The sequence below is a fragment of the Periplaneta americana genome, chromosome 2, assembly GCF_040183065.1.
Source record: "Periplaneta americana isolate PAMFEO1 chromosome 2, P.americana_PAMFEO1_priV1, whole genome shotgun sequence".
NCBI classification, from domain to species: Eukaryota; Metazoa; Arthropoda; class Insecta; order Blattodea; family Blattidae; genus Periplaneta; species Periplaneta americana.
Window position 1 is genome coordinate 218,745,235 of NC_091118.1, and position 21,603 is coordinate 218,766,837.

General features: G+C 37.9%; 1 protein-coding gene across 9 annotated transcripts in view; it reads right to left on the reverse strand.

Annotated features, from left to right (window-relative positions):
* The window catches only part of LOC138695154 (mutS protein homolog 5-like), a 98,046-nt gene that overhangs the window by 71,038 nt on the left and 5,405 nt on the right, over positions 1 to 21,603 (reverse strand). For 8 of the 9 annotated variants that reach the window (XR_011331082.1, XR_011331083.1, XM_069819609.1 and 5 more), the window contains exons 2-4: positions 16,833 to 16,929; positions 13,682 to 13,750; positions 9,909 to 10,092 (exon numbers count right to left, since the gene is read on the reverse strand). Coding sequence is in view for 7 of the 9 variants with exons in the window: in XM_069819609.1 (XP_069675710.1) it covers positions 9,909 to 10,092; positions 13,682 to 13,750; positions 16,833 to 16,929 (350 nt within the window). In the remaining 2 variants the exon portion in view is untranslated. The remainder of the gene's footprint in view (positions 1 to 9,908; positions 10,093 to 13,681; positions 13,751 to 16,832; positions 16,930 to 21,603) is intronic. The other variant, XM_069819606.1, reaches the window with a different exon arrangement.

Genomic DNA, 21,603 nt, shown 5'->3' on the forward strand with positions numbered 1-21,603 from the left:
CAATGAAGAAATTAAACTGAACATGAGGACAAAATGTCCAGATCAATATTGGTAAAATAATAAAATACTATACTACAAATAGAAAAAGAGAGCAGAACTGATCAATGAAGAAACTGAATACAACATATAAACAGAATGTCCAGATCAATATTCATTCATTGTCCAGATCAATATTGTTACAATTAAATGAAATAAACTCCAAATAGAAAAAGGGAGTAGATCTGATCAATGAAGAAACTGAATACAACATATAAACAGAATGTCCAGATCAATATTCATTCATTCATTGTCCAGATCAATATTGTTACAATTAAATGAAATAAACTCCAAATAGAAAAAGAGAGTAGATCTGATCAATGAAGAAACTGAATACAACATATAAACAGAATGTCCAGATCAATATTCATTCATTGAATGTCCAGATCAATATTGTTACAATTAAATGAAATAAACTCCAAATAGAAAAAGGGAGTAGAACTGATCAATGAGAAAGTGAAATGAACAAGTAAATAGAACATCCAGACCAATATTGCTAAAATGAATAATGAAATATACTCCAAATGGAGAGAGGAAGCAAGACTTACCAACTAAATTGAATAAATAAACAGAACATCCAGACCAATATTGTTAAAATTAATAATGAAATATACTCCAAATGGAGAGAGGAAGCAAGACTTACCAACTGAATTGAACAAGTAAACAGAATATCCAGACCAATATTGCTAAAATTAATAATGAAAAATACTCCAAATGGAGAGAGGAAGCAAGACTTACTCCAAATGGAGAGAGGAAGCAAGACTTACCAACTGAATTGAACAAGTAAACAGAATATCCAGACCAATATTGCTACAATTAATAATGAAAAATACTCCAAATGGAGAGAGGAAGCAGTGTTAGTGGCTGGGTATTCACACGATTACAAGTGCACACCTTAAGAAACTTCATTTTAAAAATACGTTGTTTGAATGTTAATTTTTCTTTCAAATTTCGAGCATGTGAACCAAGAAACAATGTTATACAAATTTTAATCTGCCGCCATTTACTCTCGTCTCTGCTGCATCGTACTCAGGCATCAAGAGACAACTTCAGTTTTTGTACAGAACAAAGGGAAGAGTGAGAGGGGAGGATTGTGTTTCTTATACATGGAGAAGAGATCATCAAGAGGTATTGCCAATTCAACAACTTTCTTTCTTGACAAACATCATAATATTTCATCTTTATAAAGTTACTGCAATCCTTATGTTGATGGTTTAAATAATGTATGTTTGTAATTTAGCAACTCGATGTCATCTAGTAGATGATTAAACATAAACTTTTCATTTAAATACAGAACTATTAAAAAAAAGTTTCGAAACTTTCTGCAAGCAGAAGTTTGTGATACTGGAGATCGACTTGACTTTCTGGTTTCTCAATCATTTCACTTTGCAGCCAGGGCCAGCATCATGCTGTGATATAAGTATAAATCTTCAATCTTGTTTTATTGTCAGTGAGTATAGGTATTGCGTTTGATTGAAGAAAAGCTTAGGATAAAGGAGAGAGGTAGTCCTGTTCCAGATACTAAGCTCATTGAAATAACAAAGTGCAGAGGAAAAGAAGTTAAAAGAAAATTCAATTGTAATGCCTACTTGACTTACGAGTGGATATGTGGTTGTGACAAGACTAATTTTCTGTATTGCTTTTCATGTTTACTTCTTGCTCGAGGCCAGGATGTAAGCAGTATGTGGACGAAAAATATTAGTCATTTAAAACAAAAGATCACTAAGCACAAAAATTCCAGATGTCATGTGAATGCAGAATTGGACTTAAAAAAAGTTCGATAGGAGTAACATTGGATAACAATTGCACACTACATTTAGAAGAAATATAGAGCAGAAAAATATGAGAATTAGTAGAAATAGGTATGTGCTGGCACAAATAATAAACTATGTTGGGCCTTGGTAGCTCGAATGATGATTAAAACACACGTGGACTGTAGATTTAATGTGTTTTATTGTTTGTCGACCTCTTGCTGCAACATCATACTTCTATGACACTTACAGATGTTAACATATGAGGCAGAGTTGCCAACCTTGAAGTCCCAAACATACCACCCACCTTAACACAAATAGAACACAAATTACACTGAAAGTACTGACAGCCTTTGAAAACATTGCAAAACTAACATGAATTAACATTTGGAAACAGACATAATTTACTGATAGGCTGTTTGAATGTTCCATCTTTAGTTCGAATGACTGCTACCCTAATTAGTCCATCCTTTCCTGGAATCACGGCTAGCTTCCACTGCATCAGCAGCACTACTGCACCTGGCTGGATGCTGCACCACTTGGATCGCTGCTGCAAGCCATTTAGGTAGTCACACGAAATCTTGATGCAGCTTCTGGATGTGTTCTCAATGAAACAGGTAATTAATTGGTGACGAGGATAAGTCTGATTCAGGATAGGACATTAAAGGAGTACCTATAAGAAAATGACCTGGACTAAGATAAGAGGGATCATCAGGATCATTTGATACGGACATGATGGGTCTGGAATTGAGAACTGCTTCAACTTGACATATTATGGTATGCAGCTCGTCGTATGTCAAGTAGTTGGCTCCGATGACACGTCTTAGGTGATGTTTCATGGATTTGACTTCGGCCTCCCAGAGTCCCACGAAATGTGGAGAGTTGGTTGGAATGAAGTGCCAGTTGAATTCTTCCAACTCCTTGGTCCCTTCTGTTGACTTCAATAATTGATGCAATTCTCGTAGTTCGTTCTTGGCTCCTACGAAATTTGTACCGTTGTCACTGTATATATTTGCACATTTCTCTCATCTCGCTGTGAATCGTCGTAAGACGGCAATAAATGCTTCTGATGTCAAGTCTCTGACGAGTTCCAAATGAATTGCCTTGGTACTGAGGCATATGAATAGTGCTATATAGCATTTAACCTTGACCTTGCTTCTTGTTGAACCATGTTTTATAGAATAAAGTCCGGCATAATCCACTCCAGAAAATGTTATGAATGGTCGAGAAGATGTCACTCTTGGAATAGGTGCTGTCCCATAAGTTGTTTGGATATGCTGGCCCTCAGTTTGAAGCATGGTAGGCATTTATGAATAATGGTCTTATCACATGTCGAATGTTACAATCCAATATCTTTGCCTTAGAGATGCTGTTAAAAGTTGTGAACCTGCATGTATTAGTCTTAAATGTTCTGCTTCTACTATCAGCCTTGTTATATTTTGCTTCGGTGGAAGGATAATTTGATGCTTATGTTCATAAGACTTAGTAGAGTTGTTCAGTCTTCTGCCCACCCTGAGAATATTTTCAGAATCCAGGAACGGGTTCAGATCCTTCAGTTTACTCTTCATGGACACTGTAGAAAGAGTATTTAAATTCTTGATTTCCGTCGAGTATTCTTGAATATGTGCTTGTTTGATACATGCCACCAGTGTGTACCGCAATTCTTCCTTTGTCAATATACCAGTTGCTTATCTTCTACAAATGTGAACAAATCTGAGACAATACGATAGTACCCATTGTAGTCTGTGTAGTGAAGAGAATCTGAGTGTAATATCCTCTTGCTCTCTGATGTCTTTTACACTGCTTAGTAGAGTTCGTTGTTCAGGCATTTCCAATGTAGAATTTTCCAGTGATGCGAATGACCACTTGTTCGAATTAGTTAGCCAATGTGGTCCATGCCATCATAAATCTGAATGTTGTATGATCCTTGAGTCTTCACCTCCTAAAACAAGATCTGCAGGGTTTTCTGCAGAATTGACGTGACACCACTCGGCGCTACTCATATATTGCTAGATTAAAGAAACCCAGTTGGCTACAAAGGTTTTCCATTGACATGGCGTTCCAGCTAACCAAGCCAGAACCACTGTAAAATCAGACCATAAATTCACTTTGTTGATTTTCACATTCAATGCAGGAAGTGTTTTATATAATAACCTTGCCAATAGAACGGTAGCACAAAGTTCCAATCTGGGAAGAGTAACAGTTTTCACTGGTGCTACCTTGGATTTAGAACTTAACAGTTGTACTGATATTTCTCCTCAGTCGTTTACTGATCGTACATATAGACATACACCATAGGCCTTCTCAGATGCATCTGCGAAGCCATGTACTTGAATATCTACTACACTGCCATGAGTTAAGACGAATTTATTTGTTTTGATGTTGTCTATGTTTCTATGTTCTTTAAATGAGATTGTACATCTTGCCATTCCAGTTGTAGGTCATTACCAAGTATCTCGTCCCAATCTACTCGTTGCTTTCATAAATTTTATAAGAATATCTTGCGTTTAATGACAACTGGGCTGATAAGTCCTAGAGGATCGAATATGGAAGCAATAGTTGAAGCAACTTGTCGTTTTGTCATGGTGCTTCCTGAACATACGTATGAGAAACTTGTCTGAACTTGGATACCAAGAAGTCCCAGGGTCTTAATTCCATCCATTTCATTGATAGAGTGTGGTAATTCTGTTTCTCTGTCTTCTGGAGACACTGTCTCAACAATGAAGGGTGATTTGAGCTCCATTTCCTCAAATGAAATCCTGCACTCTGAAGTACTTCTGTAAGTTGTGACTGAGTTGTGAGGGTTGTTTGCAGGTTGCTGCAACCACTAAGAAGATCGTCCACGTAGAAATCTCTCTCAGAGTTCTTGAAGCTAACGGGTATCTTCGTGATACTTCAGCCAGCATTTGTAAGCTTCGTGTGGCTTGAAATGGTGCTGATGATGTGCCATATGTTACTGTAGTCAGCTCATAAACCCTTACTTGCTCTTCAGGTTGGGTGTAGACTTGTGTCTTCTGGATGCATCTTGATTTGGGAGTACATTTTCTCAATGTCTGCAGTGAAGACAATAAGATGAGTTCTAAATCTTAATGTGAGAGAGTATAAGTCTTCTTGTATGGTGGGTCCTACCATCAATGTACCATTTGGAGATGTGCCCTTCGTTGTCTTACTTGATGTATCAAACACCACTCTAATTTTTCGCTCTTCTCTTAAAAACTGCGTGATGTGGAAGGTAACAACTTTCCTTGTCTTCTTCCTCTTCCTTTATATCTATTTTTCTCATGTGTCCTAACTGCTCATAGTCTGTCATGAATTTACAGTATTCTTCTTGAAGTAATGGTTGCCTTTGGAAACGTCGCTCCATCTGTTGTAATCTATTATATGCCTCTTGAAAAGATGATAATCTAAAATGATCTGTACGAGTCTATCATTGTAATTCCACTGAATCAGAGACACCTCCAGAAGTTTTTTCTTCACATTTCTTCCAAAGCGTGGATTAGCTTAGAAGACTGAGAGAAAAATGAAGCCAGATCACTAAGTGACAGAAATGATATTGCATACTTTGACTGTCTCAGCCAACTGAGAGAAAACTAAATTCAGATGATGAGCAAAGCAATGAACAAAGAGTGCACAAGGGAACTGTAGCCTGCAATCCACTCAAGTGACCAGACATTACCGCTCCGCCATCATAACTTTGACTCACATTTCAGTTCCTCCAAAGCTACACGCAGTTCTGTCTGATGAAGCATTCCTAAAAACCTTTCCTGAACATTGCTGTCTTTGGTCGATATCTAACTAATACAGATAACTGACTGGCATTCTTGACATCCGCAGTTTCATCCAAGGAAATAGCTGTGAACGAACTATAAATAATTTCCTTCTTAACAATTCAAAGCAACCGAGAAAATTAAGTCATAGTGGATCAAATTACAAGTAGCCTGGAAAACTAAATTATGCACTAAAGTGGATCATATTTTGATACCAACATTGCATTTATAACTTTACAATTTTATTGGAAGCGTTAATTCATTATTTTATGCTTCCACTATTTTAAGTTTTCTATACTCTTTCAGGAATAAAAAGAGAGAATACTTTAAGGAAAAACTGAATGAGGTAGAAACAAATAGTAAGAATAAAAACATTAAGAGATTTATATAAGGGCATAAAGGAATTCAAGAATGGATATCAGGCAAGGGTAAACGTAATCAAGGATGAGAATGGTGACTTGCTTGCAGACTCTCATTCAATCCTGAACAGATGGAAAAACTATTTTGGACAACTACTAAATATACATAGGCCAAATAGAAATGATCGGGACGAAATTGAAATACAAACTGCTGAGCCATTTATACCAGAACCCACACTTTCTGAAGTCGAAATTGCAATAGAAAATCTGAAAAATTATAAGTCTCCAGGTATTGATCAAATTCAAGCAGAATTAATACAAGAGGGTGGAAGCGCATTATCCAACGAAATTTATAAGCTTGTACTTGCTATTTGGGAAAAGGAAATTGTACCAGAACAATGGAAAGAGTCCATTATCGCACCTATCTTTAAGAAGGGGGACAAGACTAACTGTAGTAACTTTCGAGGAATATCACTTTTTTTGATGTCGTACAAAATTTTGTCCAATATTCTTTTGAGAAGATTAACTCCATATGTAGATGAAATTATTGGGGAACATCAATGTGGTTTTAGGCGTAATAGATCAACTATTGACCAGATATTTTGTATTGGACAGATAATGGAGAAAAAATGGGAGTATAAGGGTACAGTGCATCAGTAATTCATAGATTTCAAAAAGGCATATGACTCGGTTAAGAGAGAAGTTTTATATGATATTCTTATTGAAATTGGTATTCCCAAGAAACTAGTTCGATTAATTAAAATGTGTCTCAGTGAAACGTATAGCAGAGTTCGTATAGGTCAGTTTCTGTCAGATGCATTTCCAATTCACTGTGGGCTAAAGCAAGGAGATGCACTATCACCTTTACTTTTTAACTTTGCTCTAGAGTATGCCATTAGGAAAGTCCAGGATAACAGAGAGGGTTTGGAAATGAACGGGTTACATCAGCTGCTTGTCTATGCGGATAACGTGAATATGTTAGGAGAAAATCCACAAACGATTAGGGAAAACACAGGAATTTTACTGGAAGCAAGTAAAGAGATAGGTTTGGAAGTAAATCCCGAAAAGACAAAGTATATGATTATGTCTCGTGACCAGATTGTACGAAATGGAAATATAAAAATTGGAAAGTTATGTTTTGAAGAGGTGGAGAAGTTCAAATATCTGAGAGCAACAGTAACAAATATAAATGATACTCGGGAGGAAATTAAACACAGAATAAATATGGGAAATGCCTGTTATTATTCGGTTGAGAAACTTTTATCATCCAGTCTGCTGTCAAAAAATCTGAAAGTTAGAATTTATAAAACAGTTATATTACCGGTTGTTCTGTATGGTTGTGAAACTTGGACTCTCACTTTGAGAGAGGAACATAGGTTAAGAGTGTTTGAGAATAAGGTGCTTAGGAAAATATTTGGGGCTAAGAGCGATGAAGGTACAGGAGAATGCAGAAAGTTACACAACACAGAACAGCACGCATTGTATTCTTCACGTGACATAATTAGGAACATTAAATCCAGACGTTTGAGATGGGCAGGGCATGTAGCACGTACGGGCGAATCCAGAAATGCATATAGAGTGTTAGTTGGGAGGCTGGAGGGAAAAAGACCTTTAGGGAGGCCGAGACGTAGATGGGAAGATAATATTAAAATGTATTTGAGGGAGGTGGGATATGATGATAGAGAATGGATTCATTTTGCTCAGGATAGGGACCAATGGCGGGCTTATGTGAGGGCAGCAATGAACCTCCGGGTTCCTTAAAAGCCAGTAAGTAAGTAAGTAAACTCTTTCATATACAGTACTCTCTATTTTGAACTCTTTTAGCTTCAATGTCATCCAACATCTTATGTATACATGCCATGATGCAACATTTACCAGTAATGTCAAGAGTGTAGCACTGTTATTATTTTCACAAGAACTGTTTGTATTAACTAAAACTATTAGTAACAGAGGAAATTTGAAAATGGATTTGGAAAGCTGGAAGTGCAATATGTATTTCATATACAATGTGTCCAGATCCATCACGCCTATCCTAAATTAAAGAACGAATTATAAATATTCATGTGACCACAAATTCTTCATTATCGAGCTCTGTACTAGTCTTATTGGACTATAGCAAAGCCTTTGATTCTGTTGACTTCGATCTACTATTGACTAAACTACAAACGCTACACCTTTCTGATAGTGCTATCACCTGGATGTACTCCTACCTTACTGGCCGCCAGCAGCGTGTCATATCTAATAATCGTTTCTCATCCTGGCGTACTGTAGATACAGGAGTTCCTCAGGGATCAGTATTAGGCCCCTTGCTCTTCTCTATTTATATAAATGGAATTTCTAAATCATTTAAGCACTGCAGATATCAAATATATGCAGACGACGTTCAATTGTATATTTCAGCGCGTCCTGATGCACTAAATGATAGCATTAAAAGTCTTAATGAAGATATTGATTCCATCTCTTCCTGGTCTCAACAATTTGGGCTTGACCTAAACGCATGTAAATCACAGGCTATTCTGTTCGCGAACTTTAGATTAATTCCTTAAGTCAACGACCTGAATATTCCACCTGTGAAACTAAATAAAACAATCATCCCGTTTAGCTCTACCGTAAAAAATCTCGGAGTGCATTTCGAATCTAATCTTAGTTGGGATACGCATATTAAATATACATGTAAGAAGGCATTCTCTATTCTCCATTCACTAAAAAGATTGTATCATTATCCATCTAAATTAAAACAGACACTGGTACAGACACTCATTCTACCTCACTTCGATTATTGTGACGTTTTGTTCAGTGATCTCAGGATTGATTCCGCTCAGAAACTACAGCGTGTTCATAATGCGTGCATCTGCTTCATTTGTAATGTTCGATACTATGATCATATCTCACCTTCTTTCGAGAAGTTATCATGGCTTAGGTTACATGAGAGGAGAAATCTGCACTCACTTTCTCTCCTATATCGAATTATGCACACTTCATCCCCCTATTATTTATTCGCTCGTTTTCATACTCTCTCTCACTATCATAATATTAATACTCGATCATAATGCGATAACACGCTAGAAATTTCACTTCACACATCATCTCTGTATTCCTCATCTTTCACTGTTGCTACCTCTCGTCACTGGAACTCTCTGTCGCCTGAAGTCAAGGGCTGCCGAACATTGAAATCTTTCAAATCCAAGTTAGAAAATTATCTTATGACGAGTTGCCAAACTAACTTACTATTATGACAAGTGTTGTATTGCATGTTTCCACGTATTCACTTTTTTTTTTTTTTGTGTGTTCTAGTGATATTTAACTTATTTTATATTTTTGTTTTCATATTTTCCGATAATGATATATCTCTAATGTGATAAGTTGAGCTATATACAAACATAATTTTCCTTACTGTGTAGCCTATACTTAAAAATAATGTATTCATTGTATGCTTTGTACTGCACTATTTTATTACTACTATTAGTATTATTATTACTATTAGGCCTGTTATTATTATTATTATTATTATAATAATTATTATTATTATTATTATTATTATTATTATTATTATTATTATTATTATTATCAATAATAGTCTTATTTTTTTTATACTTTGTATGCCTCATTTATTTTTGACCTGCTGTTCACATTTTATTATGCTTTTTTCTTTCCTTCTCTATGTTATATATTATGTCCGATTTCTTCTTACTTGTTGTTTACATTTTATTATTATTATCTTATTCAGTTTTGTGTGTACTTTGTAAATTTGTAGTGTTTTCGTAACGCAGTTTTTACTCCTGGTTGAGTGTTAGAGAAGGCCGTATGGCCTTAACTCTGCCAGGTTAATAAAATCATTATTATTATTATTATTATTATTATTATTATTATTATTATTAATGTTTTGATGTTTCTAAAATACATATTAGGTCTTCATATGATGCCAAAAACAATCTCTGCAACTTAGTGTATAATAGTAACTACCAGTCCCCGTTTCCTCCTTTTAACAAGCATACCATAATCTTTCTTTGGAAGGATGTGCAGTACGCTGTCGGCTCCAGTGAGGTCCTTGAGCATGAGGAGAAAAGTGTCCGAAACCTGAGAGGTGACTAGCAAGTGGGTTGGTTGCACGAGTTGGTAAAGACTCTTTGTCAGGTGGAAATCAGGCTGCACATCCACAATATCGGCCATCACGTGCACCTGTAACAAAGTAAAGAACAAAAACAGAGGCAATTTTTATCTCATGCTACATTTCATATTGCACTGCAATTTCATTCATGAAGAAAGATTTAAACTTTAAAATTAGAATTGTAATCAATGCTTTGTCCATTAAATTCTACTCTACCTCTGCCACAACATAGTTGTTATTTATCATTAACCTTCTCCTCGTCTTTTGCGAGATTTTCAGCAAGTCTCGGAATATAACTTTCAGACTATTTCTTTCTCCCTATTGTTATGCACCTTCCTGCTGCAGCAATATGAAGAACGTTGAAATTTATAAAATATTGTTCTATTCCTTTAAGGTCAGTGCAAAACTTCTAATATCTGAAGTGAACGTATATCATCATCACATCTGTGGATGAAAGAACCCTTGAATTTTAGTGAACATGCATACTTCAAGTTTGATATGAAAGAAAATATTTATATTATTATTATTATTATTGATTCTCTCTCTAACCGTCAAGGTGTGTAGAGGTTTCCCCCCTCCCCCCACACATTTTAACATATGTCGTGTTTAGGATCTTTGGGTATACCAATAGGCTGTTTTTACTATTGTTGAATTCCTGTTTTTATTGTCGTGTGTTATAGTTGGCTTACGTTCATGTAACTGATTTTAGATTTTGATTAATGTTAATGATATTGACAATTGAGACGATTATGTATCATGCATGGTATGTAAATTTCCAATCCAGCATTTGCCTTTGTGATTAAGGAAAGCCATGAAAACCCAGTCAGATTGGTCAACCACAGAGTTTGAACCCAGGACCTCCCGAATATGATGCTCAAACAGTACTGTCTGAACCAACTCGCTCGGTATGTGTTTTTGTGTAGCTCTGCTAGTAACACTGTATACAGCTGCATCATTTACATTCGCTGATTCTTCAGTATGCCACCAAGCAAGAATACTTGCCCTGCTTGCAGTGCTGCCTTTTTCAGCCAGCAGAAATTTTTGAAGTGTGGTCTTAGATTTCATCTTGACTACTTCGACTTGGATGATATGGAATAAGACTTTTTCATGAAGGGAGATAACTCGTCAAATAATAATACTAATAATAATAATAATAATAATAATAATAATAATAATAATAATAATAATAATAATAATAATAATAATAATGTGAATTTTATTAGTAACAACAATGTAATTTATTCGTCACAACAATAATTCCTTTCTACAATTCGCCTTAAACGCTCTCGTCAACAATTGGATTTTCACTCAACACAGTATTCGTTATAGCACTCACCGACGACAATGACAATTTACTTGGACTGGTACGAACAACAATGAACTGTTAATCTTAACTAATATTTACAAAGCACTATTTACAAATCAGAACTATCAGTTCTCAGTTCACAGTTCTTCTAGCTCAGTCACTCGAGTTCACAGTATCTCGAACCACAGACCTTCAGAGACAGTTCACTGTACTCGAACTCAGGTCCCTCCAAGTGCGGTCCACTGCACTCGAACTCAGGTCCCTCCAACTGCGGTCCACTGCACTCGAACTCAGGCCTTCGGATGCTGATACAGTTGCGGACGCACACTCAAGTCGAACTCCGGTACACAAGACTGGCTTGCTTGCTCTGGCTTTCTCACTGACTGGCTGACTAATCAACTGAAAAACTACTGTCGTTCCTTCGCGACCGTAATTTATAACCACAGCGACGTAGCCTCGAAAGTTCCACGCGTCTCTAGAGATGGCACTCCAGAAAAATCCAGAGCCCTCTCCTCTCTACCAGCACCAGATGCGCGCACTTTCTCTCCACTCTCTCGCCGCGTAGGCCCTTTCCCCTTACTTCTCTCTGCCGCACGCCGTCCCCGCGCGATCTGCTTTCTTGCGGGATGCTGGTCGTGAGTTCGAATCTCACGTCGCTGTCACAATAATAATAATCTTTATTAGCCATTAAAGTTGGGGAGGTTCGAACGGAAGATACTCAGAAGAATATTCGGTCCTATACAAGAGAATCAACAATGAAGAATACGATACAACCAGGAACTGTATGAACTATATGAATCACACACATATTAAGCTGAGGAGACTGGAATGGGCGGGGCATGTTTACAGAATGGAAGAGCAGAGAATACCAAAGAAAATTTTGGAAGGAAAGATTTAGGGGAGGAGACCTGTTGGAAGACTTAAAGACAGGTGGATTGATGCGGTTATGACTGACTCCAGACTCTTCTTCGGAAGTGCAGCATGGAGAAGGATGGCGATAGATAGGGAAAAAAGGAGGAAGAAGCTAGAGGAGGCTAGGGCCCAACATTGGGCTGTTAGGCCATAGTAGTAGTATGTATATCACCCATTAACTCTAGGCTGCTCCACAGTACAGTGCCGCTTTCAGTCGGCGAAGATGCTGGTGCGTATGTTGTATTAACAGCAAAGTGTTATTAGTTTTCTATGGAGCAAGGGACAAACATCCATCTACATTCATAGGAAAATGGGGATGTGTCTCGCTTTGAGAAATGTGCGGCGGTGATGTTGTCAGTTCAGTAATGGCCGAGAAGACTACTGACAATGAGCAGTTGGGACAGCCTCGCACCTTGGTCACACGGATGCAATGGTGAAAGCACATCGGTGTATGCACCTGAAGGTCATTCATATCGTTCACGATTCCTTGGTTTCATGTCGGTGGATGTTGGATGACGTGCACAAAGTCAAGAGAATGACGACCTCACATTAACATTTGCAGTATTACTCCGAGGAGGGTGAAAGGTTCCTGGATCTCATTTGCACCAGAGATGAAAACGTACGTACTGCTTTCTCTCCAGAATCCAAGCAGCAGAGCATGGTGTGGAAACATCTACACAATGCCGTCAGTCAGGAGGTTGTTGCTCATGATCTTTTGGGATCATCGAGGACCACTCCTGCTAGATTACACGCCACGAGGTGACACCATCAACGCAGACAAATATTGTGGCATACTAGCACGTCTGCGAACTGCCATCCGGAAAAAGCGCCAAGGAATTCTTGTGGACAATGTAGTCCTTCACCCAACTGCACTTATTCGGATGGGAGATTACGGAGCATCCACTGTATAGTCCAAACCTCGCCTCCAGTGTTTATCACGTGCTCGGTTCACTGAAGAAATTCCTGGCAGGCCAGTGGTTCATTTCCGATCACGACGCAAAGACTGCTGTCCGACAGTGGTTCCGTGCTCTACCGGCCGAATTCTACAACAGCGGCATCTCCAAGCTAGTGCTGCGATGGAACAAATGCGTCAAACTGCAGTGATGCCCATGTGGAATATACTCGATGGTACTTAGAACACTGTCTGTATTTTGATTTTCCTGTGTGTTTATTATTGTGACTGAAAAAGAATCGAGACGAAGACTTTTCGATTTGCCCTCATGCTTCAGAGGCACGGTAATCCAAGAGAAAGACATGGAAAATATATTAACAATGATTTATTTCGCAATTTTTAAAGCATGACTGACTTCATTCCTTTGAGTGGAAAAAAGAGTGATGAAAAACTTACGGTTACGTCAGTCTCTGAAATTCTAATGTAAATAATTAAATTAATATCTAATAAATAAAGGTAAAAAATCTAACAAATATAAAATAAAAGCTACCTCAGAATTCTCGGTGCTGTAGTAGGCAGCAGCAAGGCTTCCTTTGTACCAGAAAACAGATAAAATAACCTGAAACACAAAGATACGTAGCTATGTTACAGAGCTTCTGTTGACTTGTGGGAGACAAGCTACTGTATATAGGCTATAATCTTTTCGTTGTAAGATTAATCCTACAGTAAACAATGGCACGTGACTGAAGTGAGGCTTTATTGGCCGCAGTTTGGCGCCAGAGATTCTCAGTAAGTTATCACGCCCACTCCTATACATTCTGTTTCATGTTAAACATTTCCTGTTACTCGTCAAAGTAGACCTAACTTCACTACTACGCATTAGTTTGCTTAGGAAATTCTTACTTTATAATTAATTAATTCGATTCAATTCACTTAACTTACTACATACATTCAACACTATGATTTCCTCTCCGCTTTTGAGAGGGTTTCCACTCATGTTTAGTAACCACACACACTAAGGATGCAGAAGCCATACTATCAGGTGCTTACGAGAACAAGCTCAATTGGCACCAATGTACTACAAGGAAGGACTTACTTTTAGTATTCATCTGCTTATAACTTAAATAACAAAATATAAAAGTAGCTTTTCTTTTATATAGCGTTTTACATACGAGTGAAGTTATATGTTCCGTCGTATTTAATAACTAGAATTCAATTTATATTTTCGAATAATACAAGGTTATGATTTTCAAATACGGAACTATATTTTCCTGTGGGTGTTTGGACTGAGAGAGAATCACAGGTATGACAGCCACGTGCTTGTGTTTACATTAGGATTTTTCTTACAGCGAAAAGGGTTATAGAACAGATGATGCGAATCTATTAGTCATGACATTCAAGACTAACCAACCTAATTCAAGTATACTATATACATAGTGTTCTGCCCAACTACACACACATGAAACTTTACTATCACAACAACGTAGGTATTGTCTCTAGTGGCGGTTCCTTAAAAAAAAAATACACGCACGCACACACACATACACACTCACCCCCCCCCCCCTGGTGCGCGTGCGCGAAACTTGTAAAGTTTGTCTATCACTTCATATCATTGTGGTTTTTGTATGTCAGTGTAAATCAGCTTTACTTCTGCATCTAGAGGGAACCCAAGAGGTGGAACTTAAACTGAGAGGATTCAATCCGACATCGGGATGGGAATCTGGTGTGGCTTAGTGGATAGAGAGTCAGCATGTAGAGCTGAAAACCTGGGTTCAAATCCTGGTGCCGGAGAGAATTTTTCTCTGTTCCACTCTTCCATCATCATATGATGATGCAGAAATTCTGCACTGAAATATCATACATACTTCGGTACATTGTAATATATCACAATCTCAAGGGAAAAAAATGGAACTCTCTGCATCATAATCCACAGTTAATTCCCGATTTACCACGAAAATCGTCTGTAGCTGCATCTAGATTGGCAACAGGCCATGATTATTGTTTGGCCAAACACCTGCATAGAATTGGAATATATCAGTCCCCTAACTGCCCATTGTGCAACACAAACCAAGAAATGGATTCGGAACACCTCAAAATCTGTGCTTCAGTGGCTGACCATGAAAATATCTTTGAAAAATATTGGAGTGCAAGGGGTCAAATGACTTTATTGTCAAACGCCTGGCATTAGAAAACAATAACAACATTGTAATATATAATATTCTCATTGTTTGACTATTTGTAGGATTCCATGCTAGCATTTGGTATTATAAGTTTTCTCAGGGTCAAAGAAGACTGTCAAGAGATGTGCATTCTTGAGGAAAGTATTTCTAATGACGCCCTCTAACCAAATATTATGGTTTGCTGTTGATCTACGCTCATGAAAACCATCCTGAATCCCGGATACTGGTACCAGATATCATCATGAGATGGTTATTTATCATCCTTTTCTTAAACTTATACAGTTATACATGAGTGAACTTAAAACTACTAGCACAGATGTGTTCATTTCTGGTCTCTGGACTGACTACTAGTACAGAAAGAGGAGAGGGTAAACTACTTACAAATAGACAAACTGAATATCAAAAATAGTTCTTATCACAGATACATAAAAGAGTAATTTCGTAAAAGCCTCGAAATCAATTTTTACATCACCACAGTAATTGTTTTATCTAAGAACTCCTGAAATAATTTGTAATTAATTTAATTTCGAACAGACGCTCTTCAGTCATCTTCAGGAGAATAAAAAATTGAGGCAAGAAGAGGTTCCCATTTGTTGGGGCAGTTACAAACAGCTAAATCTGCTTGACCACTAACAACAGCCACGAGAGAGTGGCATTATATGAGCAAAGGAACGAAGATCATATGAGGAAACAGAAAGAAAATAAAAAGAAAAAATCCAAATCTACATTGTTCTTAACAATTCACCATTGATTTCTCCCTCATTCTGATCAATATAAAAGTAATGGATAGGTTATATAATTGATAGGGGTGCGATATTTTGGTATTAATGATATACGCGAAATGTGTTAAGAACTTAATTTTGTGCATGGAAAATGCAAATCCCTTAATGAAAGTCCGAAATTAAGTGAAATATATCCGCGAAATTGATCACTTCATACTCACGATATTCTCAATCCAAAAAACCAGCATTTGTGAACAACTGGCTGGAAAGATGACTCTTTCTTCCAAATAAAACGCGAAAATTTTCGTTATTAAATATGCATGAACATTGGTACATATTTGATTGTTTAGCATTATATACGTGTGACTCTGGCAAAGATGTACTGGTACACATAGTTTCAAGGACCACTTCCAAGGAGCAGTGCAATTAGACAATGGTTATTTCTCTTTCCCAAAACAACTGCCTTCATGGCATCAAGAAGGCAGTGCAGTCACCCACTCAATCAAATTAAATTGAATTATGAATTTAATTAAAGATGCAAACAATTTTCTGTTAGTTTCGAAGAGATTGTTTCAATAATCATAAAATATTTTTTTATTAATTTTTTAATTTTTTGGTGCGAAATATGCGCAACATTGCTCGTTTTTTTACGAAATATTCACTCAAATTAAACCATTTTAATCACCGAAATCAGGTAAAATAATCACCAGAAAATCACACTTCTAATAATTGATTTAAAAATTGAAACATTTCTCTGTCTATGCTAAACTAACAATAAATATGAATGAAGGCTCAGTACCACGTCGTCATTTGACTGCTCAGCACCACACTGGTTCTGCAAGCTGCTCGTTGATGGTGATTGATTTTGGGCAAAACTGGTATCAGAACACGATGACCTGAAATAAGAAGCACATATTCCATTGCGACACACCTACTGTAGCAGACTTCAGAATAAAGAAGCCGAAAACATGATGTCTGCACAAGTAACAAATGGATTATGAAGTATGTTACCAGTACTGCACAAATTCAACAGAGTTGCAACAAAATACTACATGAAAATTTGAGTTTACAAAACAAATCATTGATGACAGCTAAATAACATGTAAGGACTAACTGATTGGAAGATAGGCATAGTATAGCTATACTAGAGGCAGAAGAAATAAGCGGGTTTGGCGAACCCCTACTTCACTACCCCGACTTCTACATCACTCTGAACCTACTTCCCAAATAACTTTCTCCTTCATTCACACGTTTTGCACTATAGGAAAACTTAAAAAAATAAATAAACAGTAACGCGATTTCTGGTAATTACAAATAGGGCAGGTTATTTACTCAATATTATCATTTATAATATTTTGGAAGTTAAGCCATTTCACAAATGTAATAAAATGTAATGTAAACCTAATATAAATAAAATATTTAGCATTACACACAAATATTTTGTCCTTGATTGACAATAACTTTTTCATCGTGTTAATATAACAATACTAAAGATTGTTGTAGAAAAAATTGGAAAAATAAGTGAAAGAGTAGTAAAAATGTGGGTCCATGAGAGTCAAGCCAACATTCAGCAAACACGTGATAGGCAGAGAAGAGATGACTGATGCGCAGCCAGGGTTGCCAGGTCACTAAAGTCAGAATATTATACAAACCTTGAATTGAATTCGAATTTAAGGGAAGGGCACTACAATCCATCACTGCAACCTTATTACATTTAATAATTTCAAATAAATAATTTTAAATTGAAAGAACGTATGTTTGCTCAAAACAAAGAAGTTTAATTTTCAATAATATTTCGACCGGTAGCACATGAATACATAATTTTATACATGGTTCATGTATATGACAAAGAAAGTTAATTATGCAATTATGAACGAATTTGAGATTGCTGATTTTTTTCGTCATAATGTTTTGCAAGGAATGACCCCAAAGGATTTTATTAGTACTGCTACAGCAATTTTGAAGTTTCAAGTCATGGTTCGAACACTAAATATTTGAATACAGCTGGTCCAATGTTATGAAAACAATAGGAATCTTTCTCAAGATCAATTGAGTCAAAAATCTTCATGTAATCCATAAATAATACTGTGACCTTCTTAATTCACACAACAATGTTACTTTTATTTCTGGGTTTAAACTCTCCCGTCAACAATGGGTATTCCACTCCACACAGCAACACAGTATACGTGATTGCACTCCACAGACGACAATGACAATTCACGTGGATTATTGAGAACAACAATGTACTCCTAATCTCAACTAATATTCACAAAGCACTATTTACAAAACAAAACTGTCAGTTCTCAGTTCGTTTGCCTTGGCTGGTTCTAGCTCATTCACTCAAGTTCACAGTAAATCGAACCCAAGACTCCCGGACGCGTTGCTTCCGCCTGGACGCTGACACAGTCACTCAAGTTCACTCGCGTCGAACCAAAGACTCCTGGACGCGTTGCTTCTGCCTGGACGCTGACACAGTCACTCAAGTTCACTCGCGTCGAACCAAAGACTCCAGGACGCGTTGCTTCCACCTGGACACTGCTGCTTCACAAAACTGACTGGCTGTCCAAACTAAACTGGCCCGGCTCTCTTGCCCCTTCTATTTATTACTAAATCACACTTTCCAGAATGTACTGTTACCCGAAGTTCCTACAAATGTCAGAGGATTGCGCTTCTGGAGACTTCTCCGGCTTTCGCTGCTCAGTCACAGTTTCTTTTCTTCCCCCTCTCTGCCACGGCCCAGCATCTCGTCTCCTCTCTCTCCACCTGCCTTCCTGCGCGCCCTACCTTTCTCCGCCGCCTGTCTTCCAGCACGCCTCCCTTCTGCCGGACGTGCGTTCGACTCCCGACGCAGCTGTCACAATACATACAACTTGCCTTTTGGATGGCGCAAAGCATCCTTGATATATTCCAGTAAGTTTGTTACTGCATGGACTGTTGATCTTCCCTTTCGGAATTGTATTAATTTCCACTATTTGTTGAGCATTATAGTCCATTTATCACGATGGATTCCAATATTTTCAGATGCTCATTGTATACACTATATTTTATATATCGTTAATAACACAAAAAAAGCCATATAAGCAGCTATTACCATATTGTTTATCATACAAAAATTAGCTTGTATAATTTTTTTATCAAAATAGCAGTAGCCCAGTTGGGACAGTTCCCTTGTTAGAAATAGTGGAATGAAGTACCTACATGGCCAGTCGAAGCCTAGAGAAGTGGAAGCTCCACTCAAAGATGTCATCAGTGAGCTGAATAACCAATTTTTAAGGTTCAAGGTTCATTACATCGTTAACAAGATCCAACAATTGTTAACTAAATTTTATTATATTTTAAGTGTTCGCATAGGCTTCTGCGGCTGGTGAACATGGTGTGTGGATAAACTTCAGGGCTTCTACCGCGTTGTCTTGGTGTTGTTGGCTGACGTTTCGACCGCTGAAGATGGCCACAACACAGTGGTCGAAACGTCAGCCAATAACACCAAGACAACGCGGTAGAAGCCCTGAAGTTTATTATATTTTATTTGGTTTTCCTAGTTAATAAGTAAAATAACATTTCCCATTTACAACAAATCAATTAAATAGGGCCTATTCATGTTCATTTTTTATCAGTGTTGTACAAGTGAGTAGGCCTACAAAGTCCATGGTAGGCTATGATCAATAATTACATGTTAGGTTTGGTTTATTTAGGATTTTCATATGCCTCGCATATACGATTTTTGGCTGATAGGTACACAAATAGATTTATGTTGAACCAGAGTACTGTAGGATAGCCCATCGCCCAGCACTGCCAGACCACGTGCATCAGCAGTCCAGCCCCAGCATTGTCCGACACGGCAGCTTCCTAGCCCATCGCACTGGTCTTCGAAGCCCATTGTAGCCCACTGCACTGACACCAACCCACCAGTTGGTTGCATTCTACTGTTTTTCTGCTTGTGCGTGTTGATTATCCTTTCCCTCATCGCGTGGCCAGTGAATCAGTGACTAACTAAAACGTATCTACCTTCATGTTGTATTTTTTTTTTTAATTTTAGTCGGTTATTTAACGACGCTGTATCAACTACTAGGTTATTTAGCGTCGATGAGATTGGTGAAAGCAAGATGGTATTTGGAGAGATGAGGCCGAGATTCGCCATAGATTACCTGGCATTCACCTTATGGTTGGGGAAAAAACGCGGAAAAAACCCAACCAGGTAATCAGCCCAAGCGGGGATCGAACCCGCGTCCGAGCGGAACTTCAGATCGGCAGGCAAGTGCCTTAACCGACTGAGCCACGCCGGTGGCTTTCATGTTGTATTTCCTGCAGCTTTGACTGATTCACGTTTATTGTAATATCCATTGGAAACCCCTGCGGTGGCTGAGTAGTCAGACCTTCAGTCTGTCATGCAAGCTGTCCGGGTTTGAGACTCTTTCAGGCCTGGGACTTTTAATTGAAAAATCACAATTGTAGCAGACGAGATTCAGTTGGGTTTCTCTTGGGCGTCTATTTCCCCAAATCGTGTCTGTCAACATTCCTCCATTCCGTCTTCATTTCATAACATTCACGAATGCCAGCTGGTGACACACGCAGGCGGCTGGCCTGTTCGAAATCTCGGTATGCAGCGGACGTATAGTCAGCCGTTGTGGGTTTGGGAATGTGCCTAGCTTGAGGGTTAGCGCAATAGGTCTTGAAAGGTCGCAGTGCTAGGTCATAGTTTCCTCCCCCCCCCCTCTCGAACGTCCATTCCATTCCAATATTCATTGAAAATGTGGTAACGAGAGTTAAATCAAATTTGGACACTATTTGAGTTCTCCAATAACGATCTGACAAATAACTTTTATTTCCAGAAAGTGTAAATAATTAAATTGACATTTTGCACTGTTGTCAAATGGGAGATGGCATGTTTGGCACTCACTTTTCCATATGTAGTATTTTTAACGTCTGTGCAAGAACCAGGAAGTGTTCGCCATCAACTGTCCCAAATGACCTCAAATCCCATGCACACATGGGCACACATTTCTCAGTTATCAACTCCTGCGACGGTTTGGGTAGTCATTTCTCATAATCACTACGAGTTTTGTGATTTGCAATGCATGGATGATCACAAACATATGAGGTACCAGTCAAACTTATTGCATCAGCATACAGTTTCCCGCATACCGGAAATATAGGAGTTACCGGTACCAGTCAAATCCATTGCAGGAGCAAACAGTTCCCTGCATACCGGACAACATATAAAATTAAATTATTTTCCACTACTAACGAACACAAATTTAAAAACTGTCCCAATAGCAATTTTTAAATTTCCGTCCCATTCTGTTGTTTTAAACACTCTAGCGGCGATTTTCACTACTTTTTCTCTAGAGAGACTGTAGGCTTTCAAGATTGGTGTCTGTGACGAAGGTTTTCCGGGTTGAGATGCTGTAGTCTACTGGTAGACCATGGCATCTCAGCCTGGAAAACCTTCATCACAGAGACTGTATTTTCTTTGTGATGCACCATTATTTGGACTCATCTTGAAAAACAGAAGTCAAAAACTCAAAAACAAAGACATTCGAAACAGTAGCTGATCATTGATTGAACTGCAC